Source organism: Semicossyphus pulcher, unplaced genomic scaffold (assembly GCF_022749685.1).
Source record: "Semicossyphus pulcher isolate SPU_LCO1_2020_fin unplaced genomic scaffold, fSemPul1.0.p SCAF_2, whole genome shotgun sequence".
Taxonomy (NCBI): domain Eukaryota; kingdom Metazoa; phylum Chordata; class Actinopteri; order Labriformes; family Labridae; genus Semicossyphus; species Semicossyphus pulcher.
The window spans coordinates 14,366,569-14,380,980 of NW_027211693.1; the positions used below are offsets into that span (position 1 = coordinate 14,366,569).

General features: G+C 42.3%; 1 protein-coding gene across 1 annotated transcript in view; it reads left to right on the forward strand.

The window, feature by feature from the left end:
* The window catches only part of LOC138597876 (ATP-binding cassette sub-family C member 5), a 29,691-nt gene extending 15,779 nt beyond the window's left edge, over nt 1–13,912 (forward strand). The window contains exons 16-29 of the mRNA XM_069669409.1: nt 224–335; nt 456–640; nt 1,024–1,170; nt 2,084–2,213; nt 2,603–2,756; nt 6,856–6,984; nt 7,177–7,363; nt 8,088–8,177; nt 8,565–8,757; nt 8,871–9,030; nt 10,215–10,293; nt 10,392–10,505; nt 10,838–11,002; nt 12,757–13,912. Coding sequence (XP_069525510.1) covers nt 224–335; nt 456–640; nt 1,024–1,170; nt 2,084–2,213; nt 2,603–2,756; nt 6,856–6,984; nt 7,177–7,363; nt 8,088–8,177; nt 8,565–8,757; nt 8,871–9,030; nt 10,215–10,293; nt 10,392–10,505; nt 10,838–11,002; nt 12,757–12,849 — 1,938 coding nt within the window. The 3' untranslated portion in view covers nt 12,850–13,912. The remainder of the gene's footprint in view (nt 1–223; nt 336–455; nt 641–1,023; nt 1,171–2,083; nt 2,214–2,602; nt 2,757–6,855; nt 6,985–7,176; nt 7,364–8,087; nt 8,178–8,564; nt 8,758–8,870; nt 9,031–10,214; nt 10,294–10,391; nt 10,506–10,837; nt 11,003–12,756) is intronic.
* Nucleotides 13,913–14,412: the final 500 nt, after the last annotated feature.

Genomic DNA, 14,412 nt, shown 5'->3' on the forward strand with positions numbered 1-14,412 from the left:
GCTTTACAGGCTGAATAATTCATAGGCCCAGATAGGAAGGCCCGATAGCTCGGAAATGTTAATGCATACATGGCCTTTCATTATTTATGCGTGCATTGATTTACTGGTGGGCCGCTAAAGATCCTGTCACAGATATCTCTATTTAAATGCCTTGCAGGGTGTTGCTGTTTTAGCATGTTTCAAAAGTCTTTCTCTTTCTTTCACTGTTTTTTTCGTCTCTTAGAATCTGGTGAAAGAGAATTTAAAAAACAAACAGAAAAGCGCAGGTGCAGAAAAGGCTGACAGTGTTGCCGATGTCGCCAAGGTGGGACCAAAGGTGGAGAGCAACAAAGGAAGTAAGAGACGGTGCCACTTTTCATGCTGCACATGCACAATGAATGCTAAATGCTTTACTTCCTCGCGAATGGCTTTCAAGTAACTTCTTTCTTGCTTTCTTCCTTGCATCTTTTATTCAGAGCAACTGATGAAAGCTGAAGAGAAAGGCTCGGGTGCAGTCGCCTGGTCTGTGTACGGTGCCTACATCAAAGCAGCAGGCGGGCCGGTCGTCTTCATCATCAACATCTTCCTCTTCCTGTCAACTACAGGCAGCATAGCCTTCAGTAACTGGTGGCTGAGCCACTGGATCAAGCTGGGCAGCGGGGTGAGTTTAGAGATCATCCTTCTTCACTATAATAGACACCTCTTTTTAGTGTGTATTTGGCTGCTATTCTTCAGTGGGTTGTTGTAGCAGACTGAGCATTAATCTGAACGTGCATGATTAAAAAAGTAACGGCACCTCGATAAACTTAATTAAAAACAAGCACGAGCAGTGAAGAAACAGATGTGCAGCAAAGCAGGCGCTGGCTGCTACTGAGAAATGTGCTTGGAATAGTAAACATGGTCGAGCTGACTGGTTTTCATGTGCTCTTTGTCTGCCAAAGTGTGCTTTTCTCAATTTCATTAGAGACAAAATTCCTCTGCATCGAGGGAAAGATTTTATTTTTCTCTCAGTGTTTGTAATTTGTTTGCTCCATCTGCCCTCAGAACACATCATTAATCTCGGTGAATGAAACGCTGGCGAGCAACAGCATGAGACTCAACCCTCACATTCAATACTATTCTGCTGTTTACGTCTCATCCATGGGAGCTGCTTTACTGCTGAAGACAGTGAGAGGGCTGGTGTTTGTGAAGGTAAGATCCCCTCACCATTTACCCCAGACTCCACTCTGTCTGCCACATTCGTCCGCTTAATCGCTGATAAACTTTTAAAATGATGGTGGCGTTTGTCAGGAATATGAAAACTTAATATATTAGTGCTGTACAGTTGAGCAGTGACCCTACCTAATTGTCTTTATTGTCATTTGTTCATGCTCTCATGGCTCTCACTGCTATAATTGAAAATGCCTGCGGGCTAAATCCATTTATCTGTCCACAGCCATGTCTCCGAACCACTGCATGTGTGTGTTTGTGTGAGTGCAAGAGAAACAGAGAGGCAGAGAGAAAGAAAGGATGTGTGTGCGTGCATGCGTGTCAGTGCCCCTTCGGCTCCTCTTTTTTTTAAAGCTAACCCGTCCTGACGCTGCATTGCAGAGGTCAGGTCCCCACGTTAATGTGTGCCACATGAAATTGCTAATTTTTCAAAGATGGCTAATCTTTTTTACCCCTAGCTGTGAGGAGATCTCTGGGAGTGTTGAATATTCCATTAATAGAATTAATTTGTCCTCCGCTGCCACATGTAATTTCTGTCCAATTGGAGAGATGTCTCTTGCTCATTAGGTCACGACCTTTTGTGTCAGCCTTCCAGAAACTCATTATAGATGAAGTTTTGACAGCTTGCCTCGTGCGAGGGAAACAAACGTACTACCCACCACTGCGCACATGCTCAGCATATGGTCGTAGCATTTGTAGCTCTGCAGGCAACATTTTAGCGCCACTGTTTTTATCCACTGTGTGTTTTTCCGCCTTAGTCTAAGCACATTGACTGACGATTTCCTCCCGACTGTGTGTTTATCCGAGCCCTGACTCTTTCCGTATGTTTTTCTAAGTTGTTTGTTTCCATGTGTCGGGTCTCATGTTCAAACACGGCTGTTGTTTGTGTTGACAGTGCACGGTGAAGGCTGCCTCCGTGCTCCACGACAAGCTGTTTCGCCGGCTCCTCCTCAGCCCCATGCACTTCTTTGATACAACACCTCTGGGCCGCATCCTGACCCGCTTCTCCAGAGACATGGATGAGGGTGAGGCTTGATTTGTGTTGACTGGGAATCTTTCCCTCGAGAGAGAGAGCTCTCAGTCAGTGAAGTCACCGCGGTTGACAAGGTGTAGTGCCGAGACACAGTGTGTTTTCACATGGAGTTTTTAGCCTGAGGGAGTGGCTTTGTGTTATCCACTTCACTAGTGTCTTTGCTTGACAAGTTGATTTGTGGGTTGCTGTTTATTTACTTTTTGGATGGTTGCTTTTGTTTCTCAGAATTCTATTTTTGGAGACTCCGTTGTGGCTCCTTCTCTCTTTTGTGGAAAACATAAACACTTAGGGGGACAAAGAGAAAGTTTTCTTCACATACAGAGATGGATAGATCCAGCCCCAGACAGTGTGTCTGATATATTATATGTCTCCTCTCCAAAGTGGACGTGCGTCTCACCATGCAAGCTGAAATGCTGCTGCAGAACCTGACCCTGGTGCTGTTTTGCTTGGGGATGGTGGGCATCGTCTTCCCCTGGTTCCTGATTTCCATCTTTCCACTGGGAGCCTTCCTCTGCGTTGTCAACCGTGTCTCAAGGTCAGACTCTCATTGCTCTTGTTATCACTGTTATTAGCATTAAGATTCAATCTGACTGTTTGCACGTCACACCTCATCTCCCAACAAGTGATAGATAAGCAACAAGTATTCCAGTTACTTTAAGTAAGTAGAAACTTAACGCTGCATTACTTTTGAGGGGACAGAAAAACATCCAAATACACTGACAGATACACACAGGCTTATAACCGTAACACGGATTACCTGTCAGTTGATAATTGCCTGCAGACACAGAGCGATATTTGCATTCGTTTTAAGTTTCTGTCGACCTGGCAACGGCAAAAAGAAAAGTAAACATTTAGCTCACTTTAGTTCTCCACCAAGTCTTGTTGCCTTAAAACACTCAAAACACAAAATAACTACAAAACACTGAATATTTGAAGGTTAAAATTATTTTCTGTTATTGTACAATAGTGGAAACAAAACAAACCTCATCTACAGGAACCAGAATCTAATTTGTCTAACAAAAGACAAAATGAGCAACAAGAAGTCATAGATAAAAACTTGCTACAAGATTCTAACAAAATATCATCAACAATGATATTATCATTTATGGTAAATACAAACCATGGAGCCATGAGCTAGTCACATGTTTAAAGGGGTCGGATCTGCAATCCTGAAGTATATGCACCAATATGAGTATTTGATAAAGCTAAGTACATTACATCTCAAAGATTGTCACTGAAATAAACGTCTGTTAAGTCTCTATTTATCACCGAATGAGGTAACACAATGGTGATTGAGCCTATGGCCCACTGATGAAAGCCTTTGCATTTGCAGTATTACAGACTGGTTGTCTGTGGAGACATTCGCAGAAAAATCACAAGCGGCGCCCAGTTAGTGACGCATTTTCCATCAGCCAGCAGTGGTTGGTCTGCCAGAGAGGGTAGGCGAAGCCAAGCGGCTGCTTTTCCGGTCTCTGCAAGCGTTGCGAGTAAACAGTAATCTACTATGGCTGAACAAACAAAGAAAAGATTGATGACTACAGATACAACTTCAAAAATAAGTGGAAATCCAAAGACAAAGACACAAATTGGACGCTCAGGTGAAGGCAAACAGTCTGAAAAGGAAAGCGACCGTCAGCGAGGAAAATCAAGAGCTACAACCGGAGCCAACCGTGGACGTCACACAAGCAACACTGTCTGGATATCTGGGAAGTGTGCTCCTGCAATTACTGTTTATCGACATTGGTGCCGCCAAAGAGAACGAAACTGAGATCTTCAAGATTACCACTTTAATACTAACTTGCTTTTTTCTTTGTTTCAGGGCATGTAGCCTACAGTGGGTTTACATTTGTATCTTTTAGCTAACAGTTTCCTTCTTCAGCTCCTAAAAGAGGTGATGGGAATATTATAGATCGGACTTTATTGTTAATGTTGGTCTGAAAACACTGACTTGTAACAGGCTAGAAATCTGCAAGGTGGCAAATTTGGGTATTATGTCTGATTTCAGCACTGGGAATTAACATTTTGTCTCCTTCAAATTTAGACAAACTCAACAAATTTCATGCTCACAAAAAAGCTTTCTGTATTAAACCAGTGATTCTCAACTGGTCTAACCTCAGGACCCACCTCCACCTCCTTCATGATGAATCGCAACCCACATTTTTTAACCACTCAAATGTATTTAATTAAAATCTGTGGAGTTTGCACCTGAGATGTAACGAAACATCATTCATTAAACAGCCTTTTTTTAACAGAAATAAACTAAAAAAGTGCAACATAAATGCAACTACTGTTGGCTCATCAAGTTTCAAGAATGTAAATGTAACTGTAGCTGGGATTACCCAATCAGTGGATACATGGAGTGTGAATAAACTACACTACTACTGCACGCATTTCAAAGGAAACCATCTCCTTCAAAATAAAAGCGCAGCATAGATTTTTGGCCATAACTTTTGTTTTTTTTCAAGCACACATCCGCGACCAACTATCAACAGCTCCATGACCCACTTTTGGGTCCCGACCCACCAGTTGAAAACCAGGAGAAAACTGCAGCTAAATAACAGTAGAAAAAAGAGTTATCAGTTGCTGACTTAGTTTTTATCACCTTCCTGTCTGTGGTAAATGTTTGAGAAACACCATGCATGAGCTCAAGACACTGCTTTAGTCATTATTTATGGTTTTGCAGCAATTGTGCAATAAATGTGAATCCGCTGAGACGAACAACAGCTCGCTGGTGCCTTGGGAAATAACCGCGGTATCTTGTTATTTCCTCTATCTGAGAGAGCAAGAAGACCGTGACTCTCAGTGTTATTGTTTCTGCAGGTGTAGATCAGGAAGTACTAAAACAGAATAGGCAAACACATAGAAAGAGATTTGTAGCTGTGCATCACTCACGAGTATAAAATGACAGAGTGATTTGAAGACACATTTGTCTGGTAGAGCTGAGATCTTTGGAGGGCGAAAAGGAATGATTTGGGTTCACAGCTGAGAAGTCAAATAGCTCGCAAATCACACACAGCCTCCCCGCCATGTCTGTGGATATGAATCACTTCATTACTGGCCCGACACAAACTTGAATTCTTCATGTCTTTAATCAGATCTGATCCCAGTTTGTCTCTTCGGGGATCAGTTCAATTAAAAAATATCTTAATTTATCTTTGAAGAGACTCTTGATTTGCCGGCTATTCAAGAGGAATTAATGTTGAAGTATTAAGCATGAATAAAACCAAAGGGGGAGAGATGGCCCTCATCTGTAGCGATCACCCTCGGCAACACTTTAAAAGATTAAAAAGCTGTATCTTAAAAAAGTCGTGACACCCCAGAATATGTACGTTACATCAAACTGGATCTCCCATTGAAATTACCCGCTTCTAAAGCCGCCTTTATTGAAGTCTGAAATGAAATCGCCCAGGGCATAAACATGTTTGTCTAGATCACATCCCCGAAGCGAGGAAGTGTCATGTTCTCTCCGTCTCTCTCTCTTCTGGGCTTTTTATGAGAAAACCACATGATTCATGGGAGACTTGCAATTCACACGCACCATCCATCCCAGCCGTGTGTAGATACTCCAACCTTTGTCAATAAACCTCTCTCACTCACACCGCCACGTGGTCGCAGAGTCTGGTGTCTCTCTGGCTGCCCATTATTTGGTCATCTGTGTGTAAAGATGCTCGTCATATTGCACAACAGACAGTCTGTCCTTTGTGCTGGTTTGAAATGCAAACTTTAGATGTTAAAACCAGAGCAAATAACCCTCATTAAGGATCGTACTTCACACTTCAGACAGCGCTTTAAAGATCTGTCTCCTTTTCAGTTGCTGTGGCGCCATCGTAGGAGAAGGGTGTTCTTCATGGTGCTTTTCAATTTAACGTGATATATTTGAAAGATTTGCTTCTCATAACGCTGAAGTTTGTTTGCACGCAATCATTTCTATTTTTGAGCGAATGAAACAAACATGAGTGGCGTTTTTTTTTTCAATTCTTAGGTGCTGCAAACTTGCCTACTTAGGATTGTCACAACTATTTTGGGTAACAAATCAAAACAATGCAATTTCTGGTCTCTTGTTCCAATGTGCCTATAAAAGAAAATGGATATTTAAAGTGGTAATCTCTAAGATCTCAGGTTCGTTCTCTTCGTCAGTGCCCGGAAAAGCAGCCGCTTAGCTCCGCCTACCCTCTCTAGCAGACCAACCACTGCTGGGTGATGGAAAACGCGTCACTAACTGGGCGCCGTTTGTGATTTTTTTCCACTAAAGTCGACACAGACAGCCAGTCTGTAATACTGCAAATGCAAAGGCTTTCATCAGTGGGCCATAGGCTCAATCACTGTTGTGTGATAGATAGTGACTTAACAGACATTTGTTTAGATGAAAATCTTCAAAATTATTACTTTAAAGATATTGTCACTTTCAATCACTCATCCAAAACTGAATCACAATTACAACACATACAAATACAATGCTTCATAAATGATTGGACAAAAGTGTTTTAAACTGTAAAAGGCTCAGTCCAAATTATATTATCATTTTAAACATCTATGTTCAGTCAATTTTAACTTCATAATTCAAAATATTGGTTTTATAATTTAATTCAATACTGTGGGAAGTTAAATGTAAAACATCATCTTTCTATTTCCAGGGTTTTGATACGCGAGCTGAAGCGTCTGGAGAACATCAGCCAATCACCGTTCACCTCTCACATCACCAGCAGTCTGCAGGGACTCTCCACCATCCACGCCTATGGAAGAGGGCACGACTTCCTCCAAAGGTGAGCATAGTGTCTGTCAAGAGATGGAGATCATTAAACTTTAATTTCATCCTATCTCTCATGGGTAGTTCTTCTGTTTACTCCAAGGTGGTAAACATACCAAACCTCGTACCAGAGCATTTCCCCCTAGGGATCTAGAGGTCTTCTTACCTCTGCTCTGGCTGAAACAGGTTTATCTCGCTCTTTTTTCAGATATCAGGAATTACTGGACACCAATCAGGCCTCCAACTACCTCTTCAGCTGCGCCATGCGCTGGATGGCTGTCCGCCTGGACCTCATCAGCATCTCGCTTATCACCGCTGTAGCACTTCTCATTGTCTTCATGCACAATCAAATACCTCCAGCCTACGCCGGCCTGGCCATATCATACGCAGTGCAGGTTTGTAAACAACACGATGTTTGGAGGCACCAGCAGCCCTGGGGGTCTAAAGGGTTGAAAAGAGGGTAGCTTGACACGCCAGACACGTTTGTAAAGGTGGATTCAGTTTCTAACAGCCGCTGCAAAAGTGTGCTTAAAGGGTGCAGGGGTAAACTTTTATTAGAGCTTGTTGCATTTATTCTATCAATACGCAATTAACATGCACAGTTTGTTTAATTCAATATACTCAGAGGTTTTGCTGCTGCAGCTTTACTCTGTCTGGTATGATTACGGTGGCAAATGTTAGTGTGGATAATTGTGTTTTAGGTTAAATCTGCTGTTGAGGCCACTATTTAGTTCACTGAGTTTCTCCCCTTGTGCTACAGTGACAATAGCTGCTAAAATACTGTTAGCATTTATCTAAATCAACCAGCATCAACCTCACTCATTCCCCTTCTTTTGGAAGAGCATGCATCAAAGTACCGTGTGCATGCGTGAGTATTTCCACAGCCGTTTTAAGAGAGGATGTTTGGTTTATTACTTTTTAAACGCTCAGTGTCTGCAGGGATTTGTGCAGGAGCCATAACAGCAGACCTGTTTATTGGGCTGTAATATTTTTGGTTGTTTTACTGCTCATTTATTGAAGGGGGACTTGCACATGTAAATATTAAGTGTTTCATAGTGATTGATGCGACAGTTTCACTCATTGATCTTCCGCCCCCCTTTGCTTTCTTCTCCCCTCCAGCTGACCGGCTTGTTTCAGTTCACGGTGCGGCTCCTCACAGAGACTGAAGCTCGGTTTACATCGGTCGAGAGGATCAATCATTATATAAAGGTAAGAGCATTGATTAGCGCAGCGAGGAAGGTGGATTATGTGGCACTCAGACGTATTGCTCACATAGACATAGAGCAGAAGAATTTAGGGCAGCTGGCATGTACATACATGTTTGTATTTATTGTGTGCATGTGATATGTGTGATGCACACAGCAGGAGGCAGATAGAAACCCAGTGTGAGGCTTTAACACACTGCAGAGCACATGACAGGACTCGTTTCACACAACAGCCATCAAACTGCAAAGAGTAGACTCAACTTTTTCTGTTCAGTCTCAAGTGCAAAGAAAAACTCATAGAGAGAAAATCCCTACAAATCAGTGAGGGAGCTTGCACCTCCGCAGAGATTTAGAGATTAATACCAGATATCATCACTGTTCCTTATCTCAGAGTCTGGAAAAAGAAGCACCCCGACAAAGCCCCGAGGCAGCCGCTCCTGCCCCCTCCTGGCCTCAGCAGGGAAAGATCACCTTCCAGGATGTGGGCATGCGTTATCGTGATGATCTGCCGCTTGTGCTTAAAAATCTGTCCTTCACCATCCTGCCCGAAGAGACCATCGGCATCGTGGGCCGCACGGGATCAGGTATTTTAGTGACCCTTTCTGTTCCCCTAACCTGCAGCCATCAGTCTGTTTTACATCCCTTTTCAACATGCACACACACACACGTCTTCATGGAGTCTCTTCTCTGTCTGCAGGGAAGTCCTCTCTGGGTGTAGCTCTGTTCAGGCTGGTGGAGCTCACTGGAGGCTCTATTATAATTGACGGAATCAATATTGCACAGATTGGTCTGAATGACCTGCGGAGCAAGCTAGCCATCATTCCTCAAGAGCCGGTGCTCTTCATCGGGACAGTCAGGTAATACAAATGATGTGAGCTGATGTGAAATGTGTTTATGAGCTTTGTAGCTTTTGCTTTGTTCCCACGTAGCAAAATTTCAAAGCAGAGCAGAAGTAATAAAAGGAGAAACACCTGCGATTTTCAACCGGCCATTATGGTAGAAAAGAAATACAATTTGGCTCTGTGCCTTTGGAGGATGCTATCCGCTTCTCCAATGCGCCCTGGAAAATCTCCACCAGACTACGTGAAAGCGTCATCTGGCGGAGGCCAGGGATCTCGCTAAACTACACCTCCCCAATCTAGGACGCCCGCTTCCAATGTCATGTCTCGTTCAAAATCGTCAGGTTTGAAATGTAGACTGCAGACCTGAAGATTTTTTTAGACGATCCACCGTTATATTCTCGTCATATTTCGGATTCTGTACCGCTCTGAGCCGTTGCCTGCAGCGATCAATGTCCTTGACTGGAAAACGTTCGTATTTCACTCTAGCATCTCTCGCTGGGCCGTTCCTTTCAGAGGGAGGGGTGCAATGCATGCTGGGTGTGCTGGGGAATGAAGAATAGGCGAAACCACGATCTGTTTTTACAACTTTCTCCACAGCTATGGCGCCAATTTCAAATATTATTGCTTCTATCGATTACAGAGAACACCAGCTCTGACTGACAGAGGGTAAAAAACCCCTGGTTGTTTACTGGTGCAACAATGTGGCATCTGTCACGAGCCTTTACATATGTATCACACTTCCTTCTTACATAGTCAGCTGCTTGCCACGGCAAACAGTCATGCGCCTTCAGTCAACTTGTGTGTGATCCTGTTAAAACACCAATGTATGTGCTACTATTCCTCTTTAATTGTTTTAAAGAAATTTAAGTTCAACTAGATACTGTTTGCTGAGTGTGAGCGCAGCACTAGTGTGAATTTAAAGCCACACTACGGGGAAATCAAACAAAAATGTGCATGCAGTTAGAAATAAAAGAGACAGAAATTTGACAGGCAAGACTGATTCAAAAACAAAACATCAGCATTGCTTTTATAAAACAGCAGTCAGTGGCTTTATGGATGCCTCCTGCCGCAGGCTAGAACTGACCTTGGTCAGCAGGAGTGGCAGGAGTGCAGTATGCAGCACCTCCTCTCTTAATGTAAAATGGTCATAACGTTTAATCCAGTTAATAGATCTAACGATTCTCTCTTCTTTCCAACAGAACTAATTTAGACCCCTGGGATCAATACTCTGATTCCCAGATATGGGAAGCTCTCGAGGAGACACACATTAAAGACATGGTAAGTGACATGATAGTGTACCACAGACGGATTATCCCGTATAATGCATAACTAGATTAGAATAAACCACCTAATATGTGTCCTCTCGCCTTCCTCAGGTCAGCCAGCTGCCTCATTCGCTCCAGTCAGAGGTGACGGAGAACGGAGAGAACTTCTCAGTGGGGGAACGACAGCTTCTCTGTGTGGCCAGAGCCCTGCTGCGCAACAGCAAGGTGCTGAGCGTATTACACTGCTGGTTCACATTTACATGTGCAACACTGTTAGGCATGGGTGGTGACAGATTAGAGATTCTCCTCAGTCGTATTATAGAGAAACAGACCCTTCCTATATCATAGAACTGTTACTGTTCATATGTCTCTGCATGGGATAACACTGCCACCAAGTGGTATGTGTCAGAACTGCAGCCATAAAACTGTTCAAGCATGAACAAGACATAAAGTATGGTGTTATCCCTGATTGTTACACTGATATTCTTTAATTTTACATTTTTACAGCAAGAACAGAGACCAAAAATTTTGTCTTATTTTTACATATTTTTTTCTAGGTTCTTATATTGGACGAGGCAACTGCCGCCATCGACACAGAGACAGACCGTCTCATCCAGGAGACCATTCGCTCTGCGTTTGGCAGCTGCACCACCCTCATCATCGCCCATCGTCTCAACACTGTGATGAGCTGCAGCAGGGTCATGGTCCTGGACAACGGCCAGGTGTGTATAGACGCAACACGACAGACCGCATGATTGCGCGATTCAGGCGTGTGGTTGAAGCTCATTCGGGGGTTGAAACACCTCTGATTTACTGTGTGAATTGGTGCCTTTGAGGTGATGGATTGGATAAGGCAGTACACATTTTACCTAAGTGGTCTTGTGTTCAAGCTAATAGTGATGCACTAGTGAGCATGAAACACACGCACATGATTATAAGTTTCAGCGTCAGCCTTTAACTCTGCTAATAAGCTGAGTTTATAGAGGGGGAGTTTAAAGGAGTGAGGGAATGGATGTATCAAGATAGACAAGATTCATGGTGCAGATTTAGCTCTTAATTGTTGCCCCTGTGACCATGTAAACATGCTTTTATCCTCCCTGCAGTGGGTTGCAAGTAAAGGGCAGTTTCTATACAAACATTAATGCAGTGTTTTCATTATTTTTTTACTATGTAGCAGAGACAAATAAGCATTTGATTTGTTGTTGTTTTTGAATAAACAGTATGTAAGAAGTGAACATAGCCGTCGTTTGAAAAGTGAGGCTAATGCAAAGTGCCTTAAACCTGCATTAAGTGTGAGGGCCTTTCCCAAACCACTCCCTACGCACTTCCACTCCATTTGCACGATCACATGGAGGATCCGCCACACTGAGTGCCGCCCAAAACCTCTGAGTGTTAAATCCTCCTCCAGCGAGTCTCTACCGATGCTGACTTACTGACCGGGTGCAATGGTGTGTTATGTTCATCAAGTTCAGTGTTATTACCCGTACAAACCAGAACTGCTTTAATTAAGATAAACATGAAGTAATATACTTATGTCACGGCTTAAAGTTAACTTTATATTCAGGATCTAATAAACCGTTTTCTTGTCGAGAAACGATACAAGTGAAAAGTTTTTATATTAACGGCTATACAAACTCAGCAGGTCATTATGAGTTTGAAAATTATATTTATGCAACAAATAAGAAAAGCTACCAACGAAACTCTGGATGAAATTTATTTTCTTCATGATGTGGACAGTGATTTTAATGACTCTGCCACGCTGGTATTTACAGCGCTTTTGTTATTTGTATGACATGAAACCATGGTTACACAGACATCCTGTCTCCGCCAAGTTTGTCTCAAAGCTCTGCTCGGTATTTAATCCCTTCACCTAAACGAAGGGTGCTCCGTTCAGCTGTGAGTGTGACGCCAAACGGAGTTCACTCCACGATGGAGTGTGAGTGGAAAGACCTAACTTCCCACTTAAGTTATTGCCTCAGTAAACATTTCCCCAATGACCTCATGGTCTCAAAGGCCAGTTTCAAGTCTTTCTCAGTATAGCATAATGTTAAGTTTTTTAAACAATGATCCCAATCAGAAAAAAATGTAACAATGACATGCAAAAATGTCAATCTCGAAGCTGTAAAATATCCAATTTGCAGAAATATTAAAAAAAAGTTTCATAGTTTGAGACGCGACATGATTCGAGCACCAACAGCTGAGTGTAAAGGCTGTCTGAGGACACAGGGGTCAATTAGGATTGGTTGTAGAAGCTTGTGTCATCCACTAAAGCATAACAAGACTGTCTGAGGACGCTATTTTCCAGATGTCAAAATTCTTGTCATACGCTGCCTGCAGGACATAACTGAGGTTGCAATATTCATAAAGAGAATAAAATGCCTGGATTTTTGTTCCCTCTACTGAAGTTCATGGAATGAGCTGGTTCTGATTTAAGATGCTGGTACTGATCACTGTTCTGTCATTTGTATTCTCACAGATTTTGGAATTTGACAGTCCTGCTGCCTTGCTGGCAGATGAGAACTCAAGATTCAGAGCCATGATCGAAGCCTCAGAAAACCAAAGCAGATAAAAGACACTGGAGCTGATTTCTGGACGTGAGCGCTGACAACACAACTTATTCAGGGCGAATACCTGAATTGCACACAAAACACACAATTAAAGCAATCCTGCCATGGTGTTAAAAGTGTTGAAACACAGAGGCTGCGTCATGTAACAAAGTCTGTTTATTTCCAAACCAAAGAACAAGGGACCACACTTCTGGACGACACATGAAACCCAACTATGCAAACAGAGACGTAAAGGCCTCGAACTTTCTGCTGCCGTGTCTCAAGGGTTATTTCCTGGAGGCAAAATAGTTAGCTACAAGTAAAACAGAGCAATGACTCTGACAATAGCACTTTATATTTCATGTGAACACATGGAAGGACATGTGATGCTTCCTACTCTGGGGGCCGACCTCAGAGTGAGCCTCTGAGCTAGTTTAAGTTCATTTATTTTGATAAGTAACACCTCACAAGTTAGTATTGATTATTCAATACAGTGTATCTAAAACCATCACCTATTAACCATTCCTATAGTAGGAGGTACTGTCTAAAACAATGTTTCACTGTTTTTATGTTTTATGCACCTAGTTTAATGTTATTATGCAGAGATTTCTGTAAATTATTGCAAATGCAATATGTGCCTAGAGCTGTACACTTTTCAGGTCATATAATGGAGTTAGCCATGTAAGCATGCTTTTTAGACTGCATGCAGGTACTTTGTTTTGGAGTGGGCTACTGTTTCCTCTTAATCCAAATGCTGGAGTTTAAAATCTGCACATTTTACACTGACTATAATGTTTTTTATCAGCAACATAATCCCAGTGTCGAACAAAGTAAAGGTGCAGGTTAAAGGTTGAGAACCTCGGTACAAAATATGTAATGTGCATCAAAGCTGGAGCTGAGCAACATCAGGATGTATCTTCAAATGTTGTGTTTTCTTAAAGCTGGGGATTGTAAACTTCTGCCTTATAATCAAGAATGTGCTGAACAATCATGAAGAGTGCAATATCTTTTTATTGCATCCATATATTTTTTTCAAGATTGCCTTTGTACACTTGAGATTGTAGTGTTGCAATATTCTTTTGTAAATGTTCGGTTATTGTTTTTCAATAAAAATATTTTCTATATATGCTGATGTCCATTGTTGATTGTTGATATGTCATATGTTAAAGGGGAACTCCACTACTTCTACATTTGTTCACAGGACTTAGGGAGTATTGTACAAGTGAAAACAAGCCTTTTGTTGCCCAAAGCACTTTGCTGCCCACACCTGATCAGCAGCGGACAGTGTGCTGGTAGCAGACCATTATGTGCACTGTGTGCTAACTGGTCAGCTGTTAGCAAACAACCCAAATACCTTAACAAGGTGGGAAAATAGCTGGAATTCTTGGAGCCACACAGGAATAAGGGGGGTTATGTAAAACTACACTAAATGTCCTTTACATAAATACGTGTGTGTGTGTGTGTGTGTGTATTCCTGCATGTGTAACAGAGAGAGACAAACAACTGTGTCCACATTCAGCTGGACACATTATCAATACTCTTGCTGATATCATGAGATTGTCAGTGACTCAAAGCCAGTGTTTTCC